This window comes from Gekko japonicus, unplaced genomic scaffold (genome assembly GCF_001447785.1).
Source record: "Gekko japonicus isolate JY-2015 unplaced genomic scaffold, Gekko_japonicus_V1.1 scaffold30, whole genome shotgun sequence".
NCBI classification, from domain to species: domain Eukaryota; kingdom Metazoa; phylum Chordata; class Lepidosauria; order Squamata; family Gekkonidae; genus Gekko; species Gekko japonicus.
Window position 1 is genome coordinate 614,610 of NW_015168045.1, and position 27,238 is coordinate 641,847.

The 27,238-nt window shown below is 42.6% G+C and overlaps 1 protein-coding gene across 1 annotated transcript in view; it reads right to left on the bottom strand.

Annotated features, from left to right (window-relative positions):
• The window catches only part of AK5 (adenylate kinase 5), a 176,038-nt gene that overhangs the window by 109,431 nt on the left and 39,369 nt on the right, over positions 1–27,238 (bottom strand). Inside the window, exon 6 of the mRNA XM_015414258.1 lies at positions 26,085–26,276. Within this exon, the coding sequence (XP_015269744.1) occupies positions 26,085–26,276 (192 nt within the window). The remainder of the gene's footprint in view (positions 1–26,084; positions 26,277–27,238) is intronic.

A 27,238-nucleotide genomic window follows, 5' to 3' on the forward strand; every position in this document is an offset into this window, starting at 1 on the left:
AACTAAGGTAGCAGAGTGGTATAAATAGACTGTTTAATTCAGACTTCTACTTAGCTAATTGTTTGACTGTCTATACCTAGTAAAAATTGCTACCAGATTACCAAATGTATAAATATTTGTTTGGGGTTTTTAAGGCTAAATGAGTAGCACAATTACAAACAGATAGCCTTCAAAAAAGTACTGCTGTTTAATTCTGTAAATTATTTGCAAGACTGACTTAATTTGGCTACTACGGTCCAACAGAGCTTCCAGATGCCTTCAGCCAGCCATGATGGGTTCAGCCTCTTCACTCCAAAATAATAACAGAGAAATAGTTGGTTAGAGGTTCCTTATAAATTAATAACTCAGTATTGTAATTATCCTTCACTCATTACTCGTAATTTCAGTAATGACTGCAACAAGAGAGCACACCATCAAAAATTACCATAAACATGAATTCTTCTAGAAAATATTACATATCCATAAATTAGTCTCATTCTTTCAAACCAAGATTCAGAGGCCTGTATGACATCATGGAAAGAGTATCTGAAATAGGACTTTGGAGAACTGGATTCAAATGCCCACTCAGCCATGATGTTAACCGGACCAGTCATTCACTCGGTCACTCTCTGCCTAACCTACTTCACAGGAGATGTTTTGACAATAAAATGAAGGAGGGAAGAATCACACTCTTTTTGGAGCTCCACAGAGAAAGGGAGCAGGGATAAAAAATATAATACTTTTCTTGAAGTCTCTGAGGGGTTAGCTAAGGCCCATTTCACACGTACAGTGACCTTATAATCGCTTGAAGCATGACCACATAGTCAGCACTTTTGGAAATCATTTGCCACATCAACACATAGTTGCATTATGACAAGTCACAATTTTGTCTTACATATCAAGTGGACTGAGGCACCTAACATACTTCCTTCTATTGCTCACAAGCCAATGTTTCTCTGTAAGCACATCCACTCTTTGCTTATTAAAACAAGGTATTAGCCTTTATGCTACAAACTAGTATCTGTTTCTACCTGCACTTTGGGAAACTTCCATATAGTGAATGACATCACCAAAATTTATTCCTCAGATATGCTTTTAGATACTCATTTTAATTAGATATATAATACAATATTTTTAAGTGAAGCAGTTTAATTCTGTAAACAGCCAGCCAGTGTGCTGTAATGGTTATACTGTTGACCTGGAATCGGAGAGTTTAAACGTTTATGGAGTTGGAAAATTGGATTTGTTTCCCTATAGAGCTGTTTATATTTAACAAGAGTTTCTCCCAATGTTTATGTCTGAGGCAACACTCAAAACAATTTAGATTAATGGCTTAGAAACAGGATATCATAAATAGTGGCAATAAACAATTTTTTAAAAAATTAATATTTCCAGATTTCTGTGTTCTGCAGCAGTTCTAATTTCCTTCTGCTGTTTGTTTACATCTCATTCAGAACACAAGATTTGGATGATTTCCACATTCACACAAGAAGATTAGACAATTGGATTCATGATTCTTTCTGTCCCAGTAGGATAAATGTGTCCTCCAAAGTTCAAAAAGACATTCCCCCATCTGACTTCCAGTTTGTGGCTCGGCGATGGCGGATGCTCTCCCCTGCCGCTGGGGAAGCATTCCGCGCTCCAGTGGGGTTGGAGGGGTGCCACCTCAAGTGACACCCCCAGGTGAGCCTTAGTGAAAGGCTCCAAGCCGGGGGCGCTGGAGGGGCAACCTCTTTGACAGTGCAATGCCGGAGAATTGAGGCGCTCCTTTTTGCCCCAATCGGTCCGCCCCCTGAGAGGCTCGGTTTTTACCGAGCTCAGCTGATGCCGGCCGGGACAAGCAGCGAGGGTTAGCGATTTAACGGAGTTGCAAGGATCGAGGAGACAGGAGATCTGCTCTCTATGCTATCGGATCTGCTCAAGCCAATAAACGAAAGACTCAATGGTATTAACCAGCAGATGACCGCATCTAACCAGAGCCTAGCAAAGCAACAGCAGCAGATTGCCGAGCTGGTCAAAAAGTCAATCCAAACAGACGAAAAACTTAAAGAGACAGTGCATGACACCAAAAAAGTTAAAAAGAAGGTTGGTCTGCTAGAACAGAGACAGGATCTACAGGAATGTAGATTGCTGAACCTTCAGATGGAAAAAGCAAATAAGACACTCAGATTCCAGGGGATAGCTGAATCGCAAGGAGAAAACTTGAAAATGATGATGGCAGAGCTCATCGCACCGGCGATAGGCTGCACAATGGCAGAAGTGGAAGCAGAAATCGAGGTGGTCTACCGATCATACTCAAAATACATAAAACGGAACAACCTGCCGGGTGAAAGTGTCGTTAAGTTTCTCCGAAGACAGATGAGGGATGACATCCTTAAAGCAACAGCAGCTAATCCCCTGCAGCTGGGAACTACAACCATCAGGGTTTTAAAAGACACTCCGTTTGAGGTTCGTGAGAAAAGAAAAGCCTATAAAGAGCTGATTTCAACATTGCAGATCAACCAAATTCCGTATTCCTGGAATTTCCCGGAGGGTGTCGTGTTTAAATATAGAGACAAAAGGGAAAAAATTGACTCGGTTTTTAAAGCAGAAGAATGGTTGAAGGAAACTTGCAAACAAAGATGAAGATGAAAGAACTCTGTGCACACACAGAAGATGACGGAGAGAACACTAACATGGACTTACTAATTTCCGATTACATTGACTTAAATGAAAAGCTTTTTAATTTTGAATACTAACAGAATACTAACTGTTAATAACCCTCCCTCTTGGGATTTTAGTTATAGTGTGGTTTTTTTATTTGCTGTTCTTTATCCTGGGGTAACTTTTCCCTTCCCTTTTTCTTTTCTGTAGTGTTTAGGTGTAACAAAAAAGTACTAAAGATACCCTGCTCGCAGGGATTAAAAAAAAAAAAGACATTCCCCCATCTAATATTTCTGATGAGTGATCAAAATCAAAGGAATGTGGAACAGTATTTCTCATTTCTAAACACTTGTTATGATGACTCCCTATTTATTTCTCTTTCACCTTCTCTATCATTTTAGCACCAAAATGAGTTCATTGTTCATGGGCCCCAGAAAATGCAGTTTCAAGCCATTTCTAATACAAGGACTGAGAATGAGCAGAATGGGGACAGGATCAGTGTACATTCACATTGATCCCATCATAACTCACTGGAAAACAATGGCTTGGATCCTGCTGAAAACTTCTCTAGTGAATGGACTTCCATCAGTAGAATGTGAGTTCCTTGCCTCTCCCTTCCCCTGCTGAAGCACAAAATGCACCCCTCAATCCTGTCTTGGGGAATAGAACACCATGAGGGGGGAGTCTGAAGAGTACAGAGAGAGGGTTATATGAATGGAAAGTCTAAGTGGGATCCAACTCAATGACCGCCTCGAAGAGATTCAGACCCAACTATCACTGTGGCTGTTAGATCATTAATCAGAACTGCTCCTATTGCAGTGACACTTCAAATAAAGAAGTACAGCCAATGCATTAGCATCTTCATCTAAAAGTGGTTTCCTTATGTAACTGAATACTGAGCAGCTGAGAGCTACTTCCAGCATTCCAAACAGGAAACTTCCCTCTGAGCACACTTGGGGCGATTTCGCACTAGAGTTGCCTCGGGGCGCAACCGCCATTTGCCCCAACACAAACATGTTAATTTCACACCCGAGGCTGTGGGGCTGCATTTTGACTCACAGCTTCACCCGATTTCCTCTGCAGTTTTGTGATCCTGGTTTTTAAGGATCACGAAACTGCGGAGGAAATTGGGCGAAGCCGCGGGTCAAATGCAGCCACGCAGCCTTGGGTGTGAAATTAACATGTTTGTGTCGGGGCAAACGGGGTTGCACTGCAAGGCAGCTCTAGTGCGATATCGCCCTTGGATTCTCCTCCCCTTTCTGAAGCTTGGGGGGGAAAGAATCTTTGCATTCTGTTCAAGCCCGAGTCCTATAACAAAAGCCAGAACCTGTCTCCAAATCATACCCAGCACCTCCAGCATTTTAGTTTGCTATGCTCATATCTGCCTCTGCTGCAGACCCTGGCTAGCACCCCAACCTACTGAGTTGTGTAGTTGTGAATGGTCCTTTTTGTACCATTGGTTCCCAAGCCACATGAGACCTTCACCTGAGGAATCTGTGCAGACAGCAAGTTTTTAGAATTCCTACCACACTTGATGGGTTTTACTTTTCCATGCCCCAAACTATTTTCAACCAGCAGAGCTTATTTCTAGTTTCAAAACAAAGCTGGGAGTACAGGAGGGCATTTATAGGGAAGAATGACAGGAGGTGCAAAGGTTAAGCACCACCGTGGCCAACCAATTTACTTGTAAGTTCCCCAGCCTCTGCATTTGTATGGAGTTGGTAAACTCAGAGTCTCATCATGCCATCTAGCTCTGTTCTAAGCTACACTCTTCTTCTTCTTCTTCCGCAGAAGAACACTGGATGACAAAATGACGGAATTCTCCGGAGTAAACTTCCGTTTCGTAGATTACTTCTTCTGAAAGTCAAAAGCTGTCTCTCCTATTTTCATAGATTGCAGTCTTTTCCAAAACAGGCTAATATACAAAATCCTAATCCATAATGCATGGTACTTCTTACACAGATTCTACGAAACGAAAGTTTACTCTGGAGAATTTCATCATTTTGTCATCCAGTGTTCTTCTGCGGACTTCTTTTTCATCTTTTTCATCTGTACCTAGAAGGAAATACTTATGAATATTATTGGTCACTGTATCTTTATACTTACCTTATATTGTAATGAATTATAAGCACAGTTTGTACAGTTTCCTTTGGGTCATCTTTTGTTAGTGAAGTCAACGATGTCACTGCAATGCTACCTTAGGCCTCCCCCATTGCTGGTAAGTCCCCCCACCAGTTGCCAGGAGGCTGTTCTCCAGCCAGGCAGCCTTGGCTGAATTCTTTCAGCTCCACTGGCAGCTTTTGGGCAGGCACCGCTGGGAAGCATTCCACTGCTGTGGTACTCCTTGACTTCCCCTGTTCCTCCAGGCTCTGCAGCAGTCTTGGGGTATGCTCCTTTGCTGGCAGCATGGAAGGACGGCAGTTAAAAGGACAGCATTAAAACACTCTCTCCCCTGTGCCTTTTCAAGTTCCAGAAGAACTGGGGGGCCTGCACACACACCCATTTTGGCACTTGAAAAGGCATGGGTGGGGGTGGGAAGAGTTCCATGCTGAGGCCCTTGCAGCATTTTAAAATCACTTCAAAATGGTAAGGGTGAACTTGTGGAGGCCACAAGTTCTCCATTGTTTTTAGTTTGAGTCTCAGTGGCTTAGGAGCCACATGTGACTCTTCTGAGCACCGTTAGCCATTACACCCGCCCGCCCCCCCCCCCCATGTTTCCAGGACAGTGAGCAATTTCTTTAGAAATTGGCATAGTTTCTTTAATACTGTGGATCCAAGATAAAACTAACAATTCCATTTTTAAAACACAAAACAACTTGTCCATGATAATTGTATCATGGTTGTGGCAATGTAGGAGTTCTGTGTATAAAACTGGATCAGCATATGCATCTGGGAGAGGTGGTGGAATGGAATTTAGTGGAATTTAGAATTGTATGAGAAGATTGCATAGTCCCGACTAAATCCTGTGTTGTGTTATTTTTGTTCCTATTAAGTATTCCATTTGTGTGTGGGGTGAAAACTTGTATGTAATTAAATTTGCCAGGATTGAGCTGGACAGAGGATTTATGAAGTATGTCTTTTCTTTCTTTCCTTTATTTACCAATGGATTTGCATGTCTGTTTTTCTTGTTTTTTTAAATGTACCACATTTCCAAATTAATATATACACTGGAAGCTAAATATAGCTATTTTGTAATTCTGAATCCTAGCTCTTTCTGAAATTCAAACTGGGGTTTCTCTCATCTTTTTTTCCTGGCACACAACATATAATTTATGGATACAGTTATGCAAATGGTGTATTATTTTAAGAAACTATTAAAAATAAAGTCTGAAGTTCCAGACAAGAAAAATCTCCCCCTTGCTGTACAAACAGAAATCTTTGCAATGAGTGCAATGAAATGAAATCTGTCTGGTCTGGGCATATCTAAGTTCCCTTCCTAATATACCTGGATTCTGAATATTTAATAGGTAGTCTTATACTGAACATAAATTTAGCTAATCTACCAAATGTAAGGAAAGTTTAGGAGCCCTGGGCTGTTTAGCACTTAACAGCTAATGAATATATAGATCTACATTTACAACTCTTTTCTGTTATGCACCATTTGGACTGTTGACAGACAGCAGTTCTAATATTTTCTGAATAGTACTCTTAAACAATTTAAGATTTTGTTTGGTAAGTGACAGACAAAACCAAAAGGAAACTGGGAATTTATATGAAATAATGAGGGAGAACAATTATTTTTGGAACCAAAAGCGCTACATTAATACACATGTATATTTGTTTTTCACTACTGCTATTTTAAAATTAATTATTGTTTTAAATTTTCAAGTTTTACATTACTCTGGACTTTCTTGTGTCGAAATTAAAACCCAGGCACAGTGATGCATAGTATTGTATCTGGGCTAACAGTAGTTAGTGTGGTTATTTTCCATCAAGTTTGTACAATCTTATTTTTTAGGACTGGGTCAGAATCTTGGATATTTCTTTAACCTACAGCAAATCTCACTAATTAATTTCACATAGTACCATTTTCTTCTTCTTCTGCCACAAACATAGTGAATTTGGCCCTCTTGCTTTGCCATACTAGGGCCCCTGCCACACGGCAGGGAAAAGGATGGCTGATCTGCGGCTAATGTGAGCCGCACCAAAGTTGGAACGCCGCGGCGGGATCCCACGGATCCCCTGAGCTGTGGCGCGTTGCTCCCCGGCACGATCAGATGCCGGGGAGGAAGAGTCGGATGGGAGGGGGAGGCTGCCGAAGTGTGCATGCTCGAGCATGCGCAGTATGGCAGGGGGCCGGGATGTGCTGGCGCAAAGACGCGCCGGCCGATCCCACGGCCCGGCTTGCGGCGCTCTAATGGATACAACCACCTAGGTAGGTGGTTCTTTTTTAGTGCGCGTTTTCGGTGGTAGGGACGGATCAGGGACGGGCAGGCAACGATTCCCAGATGTTGCCGTGGGATCGCGCCCGTTTGCTCCGCCCCCATTCCGTCCCCCTCCCGGCCCAAAATGCCTCGTATGAACAGGGCCTTTGAAGTGTTAGACTTCAGCACCATAGCAACAACAGTTTCACTTTCCAGTTCACTTTGGCCCTTGATAGCAGCCAGTTCAATCAAAGAAACTCAGGAACTTCTGTGGTTACAATAAAATTACCTGCTTTCTTTGTACCTTCTGTGGGTACTTCCTCCATGCTACTGAACAGGTATAATAATGACTACTGGGGAATTAAGGGGCTGTGGTGGCTCAGAGGTTAAGATGTTGAGCTGCAGACTGGAAGGTCTGTAGTTTGGCAGTTCGAGACCCTAGTGCTGCATGACGTTTGATGCCCCCACTCACGGAATCATCACTGCCTTTTAGAGACCCCTCTGGCCGAATCTCCCTATTTGGAGATGGAATCCCCAATCTTTGGGAGATCCCTAGAAAGTTGGCAACCCAAGGGTCTGGCCTTTCCTTGCTTCCCTGGGCTATTACCCTCCCTTTGGTATTGTGCAGAGCAGGGGAGACTATCTGAGCACAACACAGATTATTAGCCCAGATTAAAGAATTTAACTATTTACACAGTTATGGAGCACACACACACTCTCTCCCTCTGGAGGTTGTGGGCTCACCTGTAGTTCAGCCTCTCTCTCTTGCCCAAGAGAACAGGGTAACTTCCATTCATTCCCCAGTCCAGCCGACTGTGGAGTGGCTGAATTTCTGCTGCCTCCCAGGAACGAGGACTGCCTTGGGACAGTCCCCGTTTTCCTGCACTTTTTGGCCTTGGGGCAGCTGGGAACTGTAGGCCAGCAGATGAGGAAGCCCCATTCAACCCAGTGAGTGATACCCCTGCAGGCCCCTCTCTGGAACTACAGCTCAATTAAACCTTATGGGGGAACATTTTAAACAAAGAACCACAGCCATCTTACAAACACAGGTAACTGCCATTTCATGACACCTACCAACAGCCACTGAGGGAACAGTAAGTCCCACACAGGAAAAGTGTCTTTGTCAAAGGAGAAAGCCGTTTGCCAGTAATTCTGACAGGGCACAGTGACTGAAGGGGGCATGGGTGGGGAAGAGGAGCAGACCCAGCACCCAGCCAATGTCACGTGAGTACTCTTGAGTAGCAGCTGACAGGCCAATGGCTGAGGGAGAGCATGGAATCTTGCCACCCCAAAACAGGATTATTATATAGGAGAGATATGCTTTATAGGAAAAGAGGAATTGCTCCTATGAATACCAATGAGAGAGAAAATGAAGAGGAGTCTCCTGGCATCTTATCAACTAACACGATTTTATTCCAGCCAGTGTTTTGCTTTATTGTGGATTAAAGCATTGCAAGAAATGGGCACTGTTCCACAAAAGTTTATGCGGGAATCAGATGTTATTAGTCTTTAAGTTGCAACAAGATCCATGTGTATTTTTGTTGTAGCAGACTAACATGGCTACCCCTCTGGAACTGTAGGAGGGAAGTGGCACAATTCAAAAGGGCAAGGAGACAAAGTAGAAATGACAGAAATCTGCTCAAAAATGCAAAGAACTAAATGGTTTTGTATGGCATCATGGCAAGAATCTTACATAATTGTACTCTGTTGGAAATTCTTTTGTGACAGCTGACAGCTAATACATTCATTTGATGCTAATTAGCAGATAGCTACAAAAGTTCTTTTTCTTCCTGTTATTCAGCTTTTATATTGATAGACCAAAATAAAAGAAATGGACTGCTGAATTTCCAGTTCTTTCTTGGTGGTGGACCCCTCTATTCCTCTGAACTTCATTGTATTGTCTCACACAGATAGGTAAAAAGATAGATGAGATAATAGAGGCAGCTTGTGAAGTATGAATATGTACCTCAGTTTGCCCTTTAAAAGCCACCTATGAATGAATAAAGTCCTTGCCTTTCTTACATCTTATTTTAATACTGTGTTTCACAGATTGATTGGTTTCAACTTCATTTGATTAACTGCTAAAAAGAAGAATCCATATACAGAACCAACCAGGGGCTCCCAAATAACATTTACAGTTTAACATTAGGAAAATTAGTGACAGCCCGTGATCCTGCAGATCCAGTGCTTGTGTAGACCCCAAAGCATTCAACAGCTCTAGAGTCAAGGACAGCAGAATGAGGAACCCTGTAGAACAGTCATTGGTTCCATTCTTATCTGTAGTTAGTTATGCTGATCAGAGGTCACTGTAGGCAGTTTTGGCTGGAAATTTACACAAAAGGTCAGAATCTAAGGTTGCCAGCTCCGGGTTGGGAAATACCTGGAGATTTTGGGTGTGGAGACTGAGGAGGGCAGGGTCTGGGGAACGGAGGGACTTCAATGGGGTATAATGCCATAGAGTCCACCTTCCAAAGTGGTCATTTTCTCCAGGTGACCTGATCTCTCTTACCTGGAGATTATTTGTAATCCCAGGAGATCTCCAGCTACCACCTGGAAATTGGCAAACCCACCAGAATCCCCTGGTTCTCAGATGTAGGTGGCAGCCAATCTGCTGCCTGTGTATAATACAAAGCTCTGAGATCCTCCGCCTTCCCTCTATCTGGACTAACTGTTGCTGAAGGAGGCCTCCAGGTTCTCTGTTTACAATTATAGACTTCAGATTACCCACCTGTTTGTTGATTGTCTGTGGCCCAAGATTCTTAGCTGCCATTTGGGCTTGAATGCCTAACATCTTCTTTAAGCAACCTGGGGAAATCACTCCCCTGATATAGCACAGAATTTCCAGACTATGGCAAAACAGTTTAATCTCCATGCCTGAAGAAACAATGCAGGTAAAACCAGATGTTGCATCTTACATGGTTCGGGATACGGGTACCTGTTCCAACTTGCTGTCACACAGAAGCACAGGGCATTTTACCTTAACAGCACTTGGTTTCTCTGGTTGGCTCCTGTGAGCTGTGAGGGGGAAGGAGTGGCTTCCGGGTTCTCTCCCACCCTGTTTTTGCCAGCAGAAATGATCACAGGCTAGCCCTTTTTTACTCTTTCTCTGGCTCCACATGGAGCGCTCTTACTGCAAGATACCTTGCTCTTATGTGTGAAAGTGAGTCGGGATGGGCACCTGTATCCCAACCCAGGGCTTTTTTTATAGAAAAAGCCCAGCAGGAACTCATTCCCATAATGGCCATACCCAACAGCAGGAACTCATTAGTGTATTAGGCCACACCCCTGATAGCACAGCTCATTTGCCTATTAGACCAGAAGTGTGGTCATCCAGCCACACCCACCTTTTGCTTCTTATTCTCTTTACCTTGTTTGTTGTCAAAACCCAGGGCTTTTTGCATGTTAGGCCACACACCCCTAATTGTAGCCAATCTGAATGAGTTTCTGCTGTTGGGTGTGGCCTATTATGCTAATGAGTTCCTGCTGTGTGTGGCCAACTTGGGAGCCAGCCGGAACTCTGTTCCTGTGCATTCCTGCCTGCCCAAAAATAGCCCTGTCCCAACCTATGTAAGATATAAAGTCTAGTTTGAGCCTCAGTACTTGTATTTCTGCATGTGATAGGTTCCAGATGCATCTGGGATGTAAAAGACCCTTAGATCCTATTCAAACATTAGTACTTGTTGTTTTCAACATGAAAATTAGCAAAAATAAAAGTGCAAAATAACCTAGCGATTTGAATCCAATGGTTGTTTCCTTCCAGTGAAAGGATGATTCCACCATCAGAGGAGGGGGGTGATTTCAATACCCCTCCCCACTGCACATCATACCCAGTGCTATTCCTAGAGGAAGGAAATCCCTGAAACCCTTGAGCAACTTTCAAGTGGCATGTTGGATTATTGTGGGACAAAGAAATGGAAAAGTCCCATTCTGTGAACTCTAATCTCTTTGTGGTTCTCATTGGATATACACTAGGTCTTAAAAATATTTTAGAATAGTTTTTATTTTTTAAGTTGCCCTTCAAATATTCTAGTTGTCAGTATTTTTGCAAAGAAAATACAAGACAACTGAAGTAGAAACAGCAGATTTAGCTTAGAGTGTGTCTGCACCAGCTGTTTTCCCCAAGATACATCCTGGTTGCTAATAAATTGATCAAGTCCCTCTTCTGCTCTTTACACATGTGAACTGACAATTGCTATAGATTAGAACAATTTGATGTAGGTGTCATCAGAATTCTGTCCCATTTTATTCAGTGGGACTTATTCTCAGGATTTCAGCTTTAGGATTGCAGCCAAAATTTAGGACAGCAACCAGAACAAGGAAGGAGGAATGTGTCTTTCCCTGCCCTGTAAAGAATACCAAGAGGGAGAGCTTATTCAATTAAACTTCAACAATTGAGACATATCCAATGTGATTTAAGTGGAATTGCACTGCTGAGGATGCTGTGATCCTCCCAGTTTAATAACCACGTTAAATAAATTAAAGAAGAATTATAAATGATGGATTAAAAGACCTTGGAGTATGGTTTGAAAATGAAATTCTTCAGCTTGCTGAGTAAGTCCAAAAGCCACAGCATGAAAATTAGCTTAGTCCTGAAAAAGCAACTCTGAATAGATTTCACTCATACTGCCTACAAGAAAGCATATTTAAAAAGACACCTGAGCCACAAAAGAAGAAATCTTGACTTTGCTAAAATCAATGGTAACCTTTTCTTTTAATAACAGAGTACTGTACTGCAGAAAGGTTTCCCCCCGAATCACTCGAGTTTTGCAGCACAATTACCCATATTCAGCTATTCTCAGATGACTACATTGACATACATATTCCAAATGGTTTAATGAAAATGCAAAATCAGCTTTGCTCCATATATTGAGTCCTGTAGGTACTGTGGTGACTCTATAAAGCAACTACAGCAGCTCAGTGAACTAGATTATAAGGAAAAAAAAGTCTGGTCTTTGGCTCTAAAATGTAGATGTATCCTCCACTTGAGGCAGTCCTTGAAGATCAAAGTACAATTGCAGTGGGAACCTGAAGTGGAATGCAAGAATCTATTCAGGTGGGTAGCTGAGTTGGTCTGAAGCAATAGAACAAAGTTTGAGTCCAGTGGCACCTTTAAGACTAACCAAGTTTAATTCTGGGTATAAGCTTTTGTGTGCATGCATACTTTATCAGATGAAGTGTGCATGTGCACAAAAACTTATACTCAGAAATCAATTGTTGTTTTCTGTTCATGCACCCTCTACCTTGGCCATTTTACCTTGCTTGGCCAGGCACTGTTTGTGTGGTGGAAATGACAGACAAGCAGGTGAGTTATAAATATTTCTCCATTATAACTCCTTCCCTTTCTATTTTGCAGAGCTGAGCCTGCAGTGATGTTCTTGGTTCAATGCATACTTTTACCTACAAAACTTACATCTGGGGGAAATGCAATGAGTTTCCCCGACAGGGAAAGGACTAATAATTATAACAACAAGAACAACAACACACAACAACAACATTATTTATAATTGATAAAAGTGCATACAAAACAAGTGTCTGAAGGTAATACATTTTAATTACCTTACCCATGAGGCTTACACTCCAAAGAAATATTACTGTAGTGCTCAGTTCTCTGTTGCCTTTCTGGGATCATCCAAAATACTGGATGAGATAAAAAGATTCCTAAATAGCTTTAGTAAAACTTACTTTCCAAGACTACGTCTTCTCTTTTGTTCTCCTTTAAACTCAGTACAGAACATGGTCATAACCATATTATTTGTACACAGAGATTAAAGTATTATTAATTGTATTATAGAAAAGAATATGGAACATTTGCTGGAAACATATAAAAGCAATTAACAAAATGCTGTGACATTAACGGATGCTGCACTAAAATTGGAAGGGCATCTCCTAGGATGTCACTAAGGCCTGATACCCTGGGCTTCAACTGCCTGTATTAATGACGGTGTCTCAGCACAAGTTGTTGGAGACAGTCTTTAAAACAAGAACATGGCAAAGATTCATTAATATGTAAGCCTATAGAGTACTCTTTTCCACTACAAGAACTGGCTGGTAAATCGCTCTTGTGAAGTAAACCCTTTGTAGCAGGCAAGGAGCACACCATGATGTCTAATAATATAGCACTTGTCAAGTAAGCTTACAAAGTAATGCCTCGTTGATAATAGTTTTAATAGTTTACACTGGAAACGGGCAAACAACACCCACACCTTATGTATAAGATAAAATATGGTATATCAGGTCTGCAAAATTTGTTACCCACCAAGTTGAATGCAGCCCTCCAGTCATGTATGGTGGACTATACTAGGATAAGAAGTCAAATAAAAAGGATGTGGCTAGTGGGGTGTATTCTGCTTGGTGACTCATATATTGTATAGGCTTGCTTGAAGGTAAAGAATTCTTAGAATCAGGCTGAGTCTGTATCTTCATCCTTTGACAACTACCTGGCCACTACTTTTCATTTGAAGTCCTTGCATTTAAAATAACTTTCTATTTAAGGGTTTTCAAGGTCTGCTTGAAGGTAAAGACTTTTTAGAAACAGGCTGACTCCTTCCTTTCTGTATCTTCATCCTTTGACACCTACTCGAGCACTACTTTTAATTTCAGATCCTTGCATTTTAAATAACTTTCTATTTAAGGTTTGTCAAAGCTTAATAATATAGAACAATAATGTATGTGAAATACAATTACTAAGTATTACATGAAATAATTACACATAACGAAAAGGAACGCAAGTAATTTAGTTATGACAAGAGACAGATGAGTTAGACTATTTTCAAAAACAAGCTTATGACATCTTATGAACAATGCTCCATAGGCTTGCCAAGTCCCCCTGGGGGGCCCGTTCCCTGCCGCCAGCAGATCAGGCCCCAGGGGGAACCCCACCCCAATGTGCACGTCACCCGGAAGTGACGCGACCACGCCGGGCACACTGGGGGCGGGGCCACGGTCATCCGAGGGAAAACTCTATGCTTTTCTCTATGGGAGACTCTATGGGAGTAACTTTTGTTCCACATGTACAGGATTGCCAGGTCTGGCCTTGTCCCCAGCGGGGGACTTTGGGGGGTGTTCAAAGAGAAGATGGGGTGTCCCCAGTGCAATGAGATCATGTTGGGGACACCGTTCCCCCAAGCCAACTAGGAGAATTGTCTTTGTCAGGAGAGACAGCCATTTTGACAGTTTGACAGGAAAGAGAGGCCAAGCCAGGTGGTGGGGGAGATGACTCAGCTTTCAGTCAATGGCACACAAGTACTCTTGAGTGGTGGTTGATGGGCTAATGGCTGATGGAGCATACAGCACAGCCAATGGGAGAGCCGGAAAGTCCCAATGTGTAGGGTAATTATATTTATAGGATGACCTTTGTTAGCAGGCTGCAGGCTGGCAGTTAGTGTAGCAGCCATCAGCCGGAGTTGCTTGTCTTGCTCCATTGCTGGATTAGTTGATGGGTTTAGCCTGATCTGTTAGGCAAGTTTGCTTCAGTCTTGGAGAAAAGGAAGTCTAGCGGATATTAGATTGCTTTTACTGTGCTCAAAGTTCCGTGCGTCCCTACTGGCTGCAGCCAGAACTGCATTAAAATAAATGGAAAGCTGTTTGGCTGGATGCAGCATGAGGTTGGCTTCAAGGGCCCTCCAGCTGACTTGGGGGACCTGAATATTGTCCCCCCCAGTCCCCCTCTGTCGGTGGCCTCGCTATCTACTCAGACTGGAAGTGGCTTTCCGGATACTTAGGCAGAGGTCTTCCACATCACTAACTATGTTATTTTTTTTTACTGGAGATCCCAGGGATTGAATTTGGGACTTTTTGAATGCCAAGCAGATATGCTTCTGCTGGGCCATAGCCCCTCCCCTTGGTGAGAGGTAAAAAATGGAATTAAAATGTGGTAAAGGATATATTTTACATAAAACCAGCCTAGAGGCTTATTAACTTGTAATAGTAATAGTTCCCTTAGTGTTAGTAATATAAATGATTTCTTATGTGGAATTTGTAGTAACTGGAGAATCAACCAAACATACTGTGGTTCATATTTGAGTACATCCCTTCCAGCATTTATTTTATGAGGTCTTGAAGATCATATTATACCTTTATGGAGTATCTCAGTACTGTGTACCACTTCAATATTGTCTTTAAAATTGTTCTTTTGTTTTGGTGCCTGCAGATTCCATTGAGCTAAAAGTAAAACATTTCTTCTGTTCAATTTCTCCCAAACTGATTTAATTGAATCTGACTCCACCTATAAGTGGTCTGGATTGATGTTTGTTACATTATGGGAACTATTTTCTTCTTTTCTATTTTCTCTTCTCTTTTCCCCACAGTGTTTAAGATTTGGCAAATTGATGCAAGAGTTGTTGAATTATACTGTGGTTGTCTAGGAAATGCCTTCTTTGAAGTTGTTTAGACCAATTTACAGTTTGATCTCCCATTCTAGCCAGACAGAAAGCCTTCTCCAAACATTGTCCTCTGGTAATATTTCTCTATGCATTTAAAATGACTTTTAGTACAATAGAGAAGGATTTCAGGATACTTATCTTTGTATAAAAGATTAATAATGTCAATAAAGTTCACAAAACACAGCTAATCTTTAATTTTAAGGCTGAATCCCAATTGAACAAAAATCATCTATAAAATTTTACCTAAAGGGGGGATGCCCTGACCTCAGGCTAGCCTGATCTTATCAGATCTCAGAAGCTAAGCAGGATCAGCCCTGGTTAGTATTTGGATGGGAGATTGCCGAGGAATACCCAGGGTTGCTAGGCAGAGGCAAACCACCTCTAAACATCTCTTGCCTTGAAAACCCCACAGGGTCACCATAAATTGGCAGTGACTTGATGGCAAAAATAGGGGGTGGGAATTGAGGTAGGTATATCTTCAAGAGCTAAATATTTTTTATGCAGCTCTGAAATGGCTACAAAGAAGTCATAAAATGCATCCCAGTTCAACACCTTAATTTCCTAGAGGCATCTTTCATCCTCACAGATTAATCTTACAAAACCCAGAGAGAATTTAAAGTCCTTGGGGAAATCTAACAGTGTCCTCATGGCTTTTCATTTGGAAGACTGAAAGAAGAAGAGAAGGAGATTGGATATATACCCGGCCCTTCAATACCCAAAGGAGTCTCAGAGTGGCTTACAAACTCCTTTCTCTTCCCCTCCCCACAACAGACACCCTGTGAGGTAGGTGGGGGCTGAGAGAACTCTGACAGAAACTGCTCTTTTTTTCAAGAACGGTTCTTATCAGAACTACGGCTTGCCCAAGGTCATCCAGCCAGGTGCAAGTGGAGGAGTGGGGAATCAAACCCGGTTCTCCCAGATTAGAGTCCGCGCACTTAACCACTACACCAAACTGAAAGGTACAACTGCTAAGAATATGTGCTTAGAATCCTAGAATCATAGAATCATTGGAAGGGACCTCCAGGGTCATCTAGTCCAAACCCCTGCACAATACAGGAAATTCACCAATACCTCCCCCTCCACACCCAGAAGATGACAAAAAAACCTCCAGGATTGTTTCCTGACCCCAAAGTGGCAATCAGCATTTCCCTGGGTGTGTAAAAAAGGGCCACAAGAACTAAACACTGAAGCAACCCTTCCTGCTTTCCCTTTCATTATCTGTCTAAGTTCACAGAATCCACATTGCTGTCAGATGGTCATCTAGCCTCTGTTTGAAAACCTCCAAAGAAGTAGCCTACAACTTCCTGAGGAAGCCTGTTCCACTGAGGAACCGAAAAACGCTCTAACTGTCAGGAAGTTCTTTCTAATGTTTAACCGAAAACTCCTCTGATTTAGTTTCAACCTATTGGTTTTGGTCCGACCTTCTGGGGCAACAGAAAACAACTCCACACACAGCAATGCTTATCAAATCTATTTTGCAATGCAGTGTATTTTTGGCAGCATAGTAGCATATTTCACCTTGAGAGGAAAAAAGTTATATATGCTCCTTTTAAAAATTCTGCCTGAGTTTTATCACAAACATACAAAATAGCTTATGTTTATGAATATTCCTTAGTCTACATTTGTCACTATACTCAATAACTAAAAAATATTGTTTTATAACAATATAATTAATTTTATTGTTTAATGGTAGAATTCAAAATCTTCTTTGACACTGCAGTTCTCCACCTCCCTTTAATCTGGAGTCCAAAAGTGTGTGTGTGCGCGCGCGTGTGTGCATGTGTGTAATCACTGACAAAGTGGAAGTTTTAGCCTTTGCTTGCCTGATTCCAAGATACTTCTCTATGAAACAAGATAAATGGCATCTGTTGGTTAGGAAACAAATGGTTTGGATGCAATTCCTGAAGCAAATTATGGCTGGGGTTGTAAATATCTAGGTCTAAACATCTGCAAAGGATGGAAGCACTGAGTAGACTGTCAAAAGCAACAACATAGGAGAACCCAGGTTGGACACATTGCTTAAATAATTACAGGAACATGACCTTAAGAGAACATAAGAACATAAGAGAATCCATATTGGATCAGGCCAATGGCCCATCCAGTCCAACACTCTGGGTGCGTTCAGACGGGGCGTTTCTGCTGGCAGAAACACGATCATACTTACCTCCATTTTCCAGATCCCTCCGGTGGATGTATGAGTAGGCAGCCATTCACAGAATGGCGATTTTTGCGCATGCTCAAACCCCCCCATTACATTTAAACTTTAAAGGTAAGGACTTACCTTTAAAGTTTAAAGCCCAACCTGGCCTCCCTGTAGTCCCGGACTCCTCTGGGAAGTTAAACTAAGAGCTTTTTTTCTTTCTTAACAAACGCTCGGGGCGAAGCTTCGCCCGAGCGCATATCGCTTACTTTTTAAAAAAAATGGCGGGGGAAAGCCGGAAGCCTCAGGCTTCCGACGGAAGTGTCTCTGCAACGTTGGAGAGCGATCAGACGCCGGGGTGCACTGTTTACAACCGTTGCACTCAGTTTACCACCACTTGGGACCTAGTGGCAGAGTGCAACGGTGTAAAGGGACAGGAGGCAGATGTTCGTCGTGTGAACGCCGGTGAGTACACCGGTTGCAACCGGAACCCTAACCGATGTAAAGCCCCTGTCTGAATGCACCCTCTGTGTCACACAGTGGCCAAAACCCAGGTGTCATCAGGAGGTCCATCAGTGGGGCCAGAACTCTAGAAGCCCTTTATTACCCCCAAGCTCCAAGATACAGAGCATCACTGCCTCAGACATGGTGTTTCATCTTTACCTTGTTGCCAATAGCCATTGATGGACCTCTACTCCATATATTTATTCAATCCCCTCTTGAAGCTGTCTATGCTTGTAGCTGCCACCACTTCCTGAAGCAGTAAATGCCACGTGTTAATTACTCTTGGGGTGAAGAAGTACTTCCTTTTATCTGTTACAAGCCTACTGCTCATTAATTTCATTGAATGCTTGAGTTCTTGTATTGTGAGAAAGGGAGAAAAGTACTTTTTTCTCTACCTTCTCTATCTCATGCATAATTTTGTAAACCTCTGTCATGTCACCACTCAATCATCATTTCCCCAAGCAAAAGAGCCCTAACCTCTTTACCCTTTCTTCATAGGGATGGTGTTCCATCCGCTTAATCATTTTAGTTGCCCTTTTCTACACCTTTTCCAATGCTATAATAACTTTTTGGAGATGTGGTGACCAGAACTGAACACAGTTCTAAATGAGGCCATACCATAGATTTATACAGGGATATTATGATACTGGGTGATTTGTTTTCAATATAACCTCCAGCACATCATTTGCCTTTTTAATTGTAGTCACACACTGTGTTGGCATCTTCAGTGAGTTATCTACTACAGCCCCAAGACCTCTCTTCTGGTCAGTTACTGCCAGTTCGGACCCCATCTATATTTAAAGTCAATGTTCCCTCTAAGCTGAGTTATTGTGAGCTAGCTCACAGTTTTTTAGACTCCAGCTCACAGATTTTTGTCTTAGCTCAGGAAGGATGGCTCCAGAGCAAACTAATTTATATAGTAGCCAAATAGCTCACTCACAACTTTAATGCCAGTAGCTCACAAAGTAGAATTTTTGCTCACAAGACTCCACAGCTTACAGGGAGCATTGTTTATAGTTAGGATTTTTGGCTCCAATGTGCATTACTTTGCACTTGCCATGCTGGACCTCATTTGCCACATTGATGCCCACTTGCTCAGCCTCAACAGATCCCTCTGGAGCACTTCACAGTCCTCCTCGATCCTCACCACCCTGAACAACTTAGCCACTTCACTAATAATAGTTATTGTATGGCAAAGGAGTTCCTAAGATTTTCTATTAGCCAGAAGTTCTAGCTCTTTTAGCATTATGCACCACTAGATGGTGAGCTAGACTTGTTTTTTAAGTCAAGAGAGATTCCAGAGGTGGTTTGTTGTTGTCTGCCTCTGTGTCACAACCCTGGTATTCCTTGGAGGTTACCCATCCAAATACTAGCCAAAGCTGACCCTGCTTAGCTTCCAAGAGCTGATGAGATCAGGCTAGCCTGGGCTATCTAGGTCAGGGCAAGCCACTTTACTGCTTACTCCCAACTCCAAATCATTAATGAACAAGTTAAAAAGCACTTGACCTAGTACTAAGCCCTGCGGTATCACACTGCTTACCGCTTACCACTGTGAAAACTGCCCATTTATACTCACTCCCTATTTCCTTGATTGCCCTACAAGTAATGAGGCATGAAGTCCATAGTTTGTCTTGTTGGCCAGAAAACAAATGCATGATAGAGCTGATCAATAGAAAGTCTGCAAGTGCTCTTAGTTGTTTGTCCTTAAATATCTTTTTAACTTCCATATTTTTTCAATATGGATTCCTCTTTTTCTGTGTTTGGAAATAACTCTGCAATATCCAGAGCAGTAGTCTGTTGTAAAAAATATAAACAAGAGTTTTGTGGCTCCTTAAAGACTAACATTTTATTCCAACATAAGCTTTTGTGGACTAGAGCCTACTTTTTTTGGGGTGGCATCTTATGAAGAGGTACAATAAAAACAACAGGGTAAATAGGTCATGAAATGAAGGATAAACGTGATGTAAAATTCAAACCACTGTGAGACAGCAATAGGACACCTGGCAAATACAGAAACCTAGAGGCCAGACCCTGCAACAAACCCAGATACCAACTTTCCCCCTATATTCACTGAAGTAGTACTATCACAGCACCTAATAACATCTGCTGTACCATCTCGGTCCCATCCACTTGTCCATCCTCCAATGTAATGGTATGCCATCATGTGTAAAAAATGCCATTCTGCTCTATCATCCAACTCAGTTAGAATGATCTTCCTGCCCCAAAAGGAGTCATACTGGCAAGGACTAGGGCTGCTGATCTTGGAACCCTTCATGCAAGACTCCCCAGGACAATGCTTCTTTGGTCTAAACTACTGGAATGCTGATAATGGCATGGGGCAATCTCACCAGAGAAAGTGGTCATGGCCGGAAGAAAGGTCTGCAAGGCTGCACCACAAGTTATAGAGACTTTGGGGGGTTGTGTCATTAGACACCCAGACATTACATTCAGGCTGGCAGCCCTATTTAGGCTGACAGGGTACACCTTTCTGAATAGGGAATGGACATATGGCTCCATGGAATTCAGGATGGGCTTTTGGGTTGGATGCAGGCATAGGAAGGTTGGTGCAAGCTGGGTACAGGGGGTCACTCTCTGGCAGTTTGGGCATTGTGATTTATCCTTTTGGGGGAGAGGCCAGGCTTGCATGTCCATCTCCCCAGGTTTGGGGACTTCCTTAAGGGGTCTTGAGGGTGGAGCCACTCAGCTGCATGTCCAGCTTGGGGGCTACCAGTTGGCTTCCACCACCAGGTGGCAAAGGGGACTATACAAAGGCCAAGGCCCACATGGATCCCAGGGTCCTGCCACTCCATGGCGTTATTCCCCAGCAGGTTGGCTGGAGGAGGGTGGTTATTGAGTGGCAAGTGGGTCACCCAATGCTGGATCTGCCCCTATGCTGTGGCAATGCTGCTTTGGCTTTATAAAGTAAGAACCTGTGGCCACATTTTTACCAAGTCTTGGTAAAAACTTAGTGTGAATTCCTTCTGCTGCATCAGCCCCACCATCCTCCCCTGAGCCAGCAATAGCATTAAAATCCCAGCCCACAATATATCCTAGAAATGAGTAGTAAATGTCAGCTACTCTCAGCTCTTTGACTACTGGCAGCTGTGTGTGATACAGTGTATTCACTCCTATTGTATTGACTGTATTCAGGCATCCAGTGGGGGACATGTGGGCAAGGACATGAAGGGGTGAACTTCGACAATGGCATGATGTCACTTCCAGGAAAACCTAGAAGTGACGCCACATTATTTAGGACTTGCCAAAAATTCAGTGGTAAAAACAAAGAGTTTCTGGTGATTTGTAAAGAGGCATGACATCACTTCTGGGTTTTCCTTGGAAGTGATGTTATGCTGTCACTGATGGTGTGTTGCTTAATTTTTTTCCTCCTACTGTCTGTCAGAGGGCCAGCGGGCAACGCCCACTGGGGGCATATAGATGTCCTGCCTCCAGTGAGCATATGGCAACCCTAATATTAGGTAAAAACAAGGGGCGGACCCGCGATACTCGCAGGGGGGGAGGCAGAGGAGGAAGCAGCAGGAGGAGGTAAGTACCCCCCCATCCCACCGGTTCCCCCCGTCTCCTCCACCCAACCCTTGATCTCCCCCCCATTGCCTTCCCCCCCCCAGCTCCTCGCTGCTCTCTTCCCCCCCCATCCCGGCACCGAAGCGAGGGCCGAGCAGCTTTCCTCTCGGCCCTCTCTACTCCCCCCCCATTCCGTCACCTAAGTGAGGGCCGCTCAGCTCTTGCTGCTCTCTCCCCCACCCCCATCCCGGCACCTAAGTGAGGGCCGAGCGGCTTGGCGCTTGCCCCTCGCTGCTCTGTTTCCCCCTTCCTCCGCGGCGGCAGCGGCGGCGGCGGCAGGAGGCCAGCTGCAGAGCGTTCCCTGCGCATGCGCAGGGGACGCTCTGTCAGTTTCGGGGGGGTTTAAACATCCCCCCGATATTTTTTACAGGGTTTCAGATTTTTGTGCACAACTGGGGACCTCCGCACGTGTGCACAAAACTCTCCCTCCCCTCCAGGTCCCCCCGATGTGCAGAAATAAGTATCCGCACACCAGGGGGCGACTTCGGAATTAGATATATAGATTAAAGCATGTTATTTGGAATGGCTTTTTAAACTGTATTCCAAACTTTATAAAGGCAAATGTGTAAAACAATTAGTACCAGAACAATAAAGTGTTTGAAAAGAAATAATATAATATTGTGTATTCTCTTTTTGTAAGCTCCAAGCCAGAAAACCACATTTTTGTTGTTTAAAGTCTTTTGTAGTTGATATGATGCTAGCTTACTTTTGAAATAATATGTCAATGAGTTGTGTTTACCTGCTTGCTCTGCATTTTTTTAAACATTCTTATGCAGTATTAAATTGAATTGAATTTTATTGTAACAGCGATTAGCCAGCAATATAAAACCAGAAAAAATAAATTACAATGGCCAAATAGTAAAATTTCCAAAATTCAGCAAGGTAAAAGGTGCTAACAATATAAACTTTACATTTGTTAAAACCAAACTAAGAGTGCGCTGCCATAAAACACAGTATAGTATAAAAGAATAAAACATATTACCAAAGGGAATGGTACAAGTTAAAATCAACAGTCCTAACCCGAGTTTAAAGTCTTTTGTAGTTGATATGATGCTAGCTTACTTTTGAAATAATATGTCAATGAGTTGTGCTTACCTGCTTGCTCTGCATTTTTTTTAACATTCTTATGCAGTAGCTAGAAACTTAAATTTAATACGATTTTACACCTGGGATTTCTTTCTGCTTTTAAAACAACTTATCTCATTTCTCACAAGAATATATTAACTAAAAGAGTCCTTATAGTGCAATGCTGTATCTAATTTTGATAGTGTAACTTCCAAATATAAAATAGTATCTGTTCAATACTTGCTGATCCTTACTTTCTTTTAATGAAAGTTTCTGGTTGCATTTCCTAATACCATAATTGTTGAAGATAAGTATTGTATTTGGCAAGCACACTTTGAAGCTTCATTAACAAATAAGCTGTATTATCCTTTCCAAGCAAAATCATGATTCATACTAATTAGCAAAATGGACCAATTTAATCCACTGTCTTCTGCCATTCAAATCATATTCTACAGCACTATAAACTTGGTATCTGAAGTTGGAAAGTTAGTAATGAAAACCTGAGCCAAATACTGGAAAAGGCTCTGCATTCAATTAAAATTATTTCCAAATTTTGGAAGCAGGTGCAAGCCTCTCAGTCTGATAGCTACTCTCAGTGGTTTTAATTTCCCAGGCAGTGGTAGAGAAACACTTCACTTGTATGAGTTGGCAGACAAGCTAGGGGCTGCAGAGCCAGGGGGGAATGGGGCAGACGCTCCAGTTTCCCCCTCCTCCCAGAAATAGGCAGCTCACCTGCCCAGAGACAGATGGGGAATATTTATCGAGTTATACAACAACAACAACAAAAACAGAAGCTAAGGCTTCACAGGCACACAGAGATACATCAAAAACCAGAAGAGATGCAAGAGATCAGTCATGAAGAAGATTCCAATTATCTATGTCTGACAGAACTGCAGATTTAGAAACTGGTAGCACTAAATGTCTGTAATTTAATGTATAAGTATTAAGTAAGCAATCCTTCCTCTCTCTCTCAGCAACTATTAGCTACAGTAGGGGTAGAAGACAGAAAAGGGAACTAAACCCTGCTCCATCCCCATATCTTACTCTGGCGCTTGAAAAGTACTTTTTCCCATCAAACATCTAGCAGGGACATCACCTGAGCTGGGAGAAAAATACTGAAAGAAACGGAGCACTGGAGGACAGTAGGATTAAGGTCCCCTTGCTCAGGCACTCCGTTTTTGTAAACAGCCAAATCACAACCCTCACTGCTTAAGACTTCTGGGAAAGGAAGAGAAAGCTGACTCATGCCAACTCATGCCTACCCAAGACATCACTGTGAGAGAAACTGTTGTCTGTAAATTGGCGATGCTTTCTTCTACCTGCCTGAAAGTTGTGAGGAAAGTTCCTCAGGTAAGAAGTGCCATCTTTAGAATTTAGGGGTGCATACTTAAAAAATTGGGGGCATTATTTTAGATCCAGATTGCCAGTTGGGCACTTGCTTTGTTATCCCAAATTTTGAAGAGTGCCCTTGCCAAGGTACCTGCATTTTTCTGGCACTGGAGCAGCTGTCTGGCTGTGCCTGGTCCCTTTAAATTTTAAAGATTATTACTCTCTATGAGACCAGACCTGGCCCTAGGTCTGCTCTCCTAGCAAATAATAACCCTTTAAAATTTAAAGGGACAGGGAGTCTCCAAACCACTATTCCCTCTAAGCTGTGCATGTGAGTGGCCACTCATTAACACAGGAAGCCCTGCTCAACAGTGATCTGGAGCCACACAGGGTCTTGCACTGCCCATTTTAAGATTACAGCAGTTATATTCTGCTCAGGATGTGAACTGCTCCACTCAGTAGAGGGGAGAAATTAGAGGAACTATTGCTCCAATAGTTGTTTGCTGGTCAGGCTTCCTCTTTTCTCCCTTCCCACCCTGAAACCATCTTGAAATTCTGTGAAATTAATTACCATTACTCCTGGAATTTCAGGAGTGTTATGAGTCACTTCACATATACCAGAGCTGACCCAAAGCAGTAATTTTTGGGTTTATTTTCAGCTCAGGTATACCCAAACGCATACCGCTTCTAGAATTCCATCCCAAATGGAAAAGAGGCAGGAGTCAACACGTGGAAATGTGTTTCCTACTGAAATGATTTCGTGCATTCATTTCCTAAAATTACTAGATTTAATTCTATTATTAGAGAATCTGACTCAAGTTTTCAAAATGGCATATAACCCCACTCCAAATCCAATCATCTCTTTCTTGCACATCTCTACCCAAACTGTACAGAGTTGTTTTCCTGTTGATAACAGAGCGTGTGAAGGCAGGATAATATAACAACAATCCTCATGTGATCATCCAGGAAATACATATGGCATGCCTAACAGACATGCCATATGTTACTGAATGCACTGTTTGTGTAAACCAGCACTTCCCTGTAGATGCTATACCTGTGGTACCCTAATTTCCCAAAAGATGGCAGCTAAAAAAATCCCACTGCCCTCATGGAAATAGTAGTGGTCATGCACATGGAACACAAATGGTGCCTTCGCATGTATCTCATTACAAACCCAACAGAGGCCACCTGTTAAAAACTTTGTAAAAACAATTAGACGTAAGCACAATTTACCACGTGCTGTACTGAACCATTATTTTGTATCTCTGAACAGTGTACGAATGCCACTTCCCCATCAAGGCAAGGTATAACGTTAAAATATGAGCAAAAGCTAAACAGACAGGTTTAGTAAACATCCTGAGTGACTCAACAGGATATCTGTTAGTTTACTGCAGCTAAGGATCAATGAATCACTATCCCTGAAATGGAATGGAAAGTTTCTCTGAGATTCTGAAGACATGCTTTCCCAAGAGATATGTCAGTTTTCAAACAAATGACATTGCAGCCTTGAAACAAACTTTCTTGGTCTTTGAGCAGACAACCTACACATGGCCTTGGCAAAACTGAAAAAGGCTAAGCTATGGTCTGAAAATGGTGATGAATCATAGGACTGAGGGCCTTACACTGGGCTAGGTCTTCTAATCTCAAATACTCCACTAACAGATAAATTCACATAATGCAGGTTACAGTGTTCAACAGGCAAAGACCAAAATCAAGTAAGAAACATTACACAGTGAAAAGAAACAGATTTACTGGGATAAACATCTGGGAAACCCAGGTTTGAATCCCCACTCTGCCATGGAAGCTTGATGGGTAACCTTGGGCCAGTCACACACTGTCAGCCTAAATTATCTCACAAGGTTGTTGTGAGTGTAAAATGGAAGCAAGGAGAATGATGTAAGCTGTGTTTCTCCCACTGTGGAGAAAGACAGCATATAAATGAAGTAAAGTAGAACAAATAAAAATGGTCTTGGGGTAAAAATAAAAGACTCACAATTTTGAGTCTTGTGTGTGTGTGTGTGTGTGTGTGTGTGTAGAATTTAGGCATCATTAGTGATAAATGAGTTCACTAAGTTTATACACTGATTGGAGACTTACAGTCATGATCAGATCCTTTTCCTGGAAATATTTAACCAGCGGAACAGTATTCTGCTTAAAATTCACTAGGCGTCTCTGTGTAGCTTTGAGGTTGTCATCTGGCCTCCCCTGCTGCTCAGCACGTTTTATTAGCCGTTCTTTCAGTCGCTGATTTGAGCAGGACAAAAACACTACCAAATCTGGGGTGCAGATCTGTGGAGAAGATAATCAATTATTATTATTATTATTATTTACCCCTGCTGCTCAGCACGTTTTATTAGCCGTTCTTTCAGTCGCTGATTTGAGCAGGACAAAAACACTACCAAATCTGGGGTGCAGATCTGTGGAGAAGATAATCAATTATTATTATTATTATTATTTATTTTATTATTTATTTATTAATCAAATTTATACCCCGCCCTCCTTCGTAGGGCTCAGGGCGGCTTACAAGGCAAGAAATCTTGCAACAATAAAACATAATATTCCTATACATTTAAAAGCATACTATACAGTTTAAAACCAATCCCAATACAAATAAAGTGCTCAATGATCTTCAATTCCAAAACCCCAGAAAGATGACGGACCATGTCCAGAAGTTCCCGGTAGACATTCAGTGGCTTCAATACTCAGATGTTAAGGAGTTCAGATGTTCCTTCCTAGGGCCTCTTCCACCCCCCCATGATAACAATATAGCGGGGGGAGGGCGGCGGCAGCCCCTACTCAAAAGCCTGGTGGAAGAGCTCCGTCTTGCAGGCCCTGCGGAACTGCATCAGATCCTGCAGGGCCCGGATCTCCTCCGGGAGCTCAGTCCACCAAATAGGGGCCGCCACCGAAACGGCCCTGGCCCTCGTAGCGACCAGTTTTGCGTCTCTGGGGCCCGGAATAGTTAGCGAATTTTGGGCCCCAGACCGTAGTGCTCTTGGGGGAACAAACGGCGAAAGGCGGTCCCTCAGGTAGGCTGGACCCAGACCATGTAGGGCTTTATAGGTAAGAACCAGCACTTTGAAGCGAATCCGGTACACTATTGGCAACCTTGGTGTTTAGTCATGCCGGCCACATGACCACGGAAACGTCTTCGGACAGCGCTGGCTCCTTGGCTTTGAAACGGAGATGAGCACCGCAACCCTAGAGTCGGATTCAACTTGCTTTCGAGCAAGGGAACCTTTACCTTTACC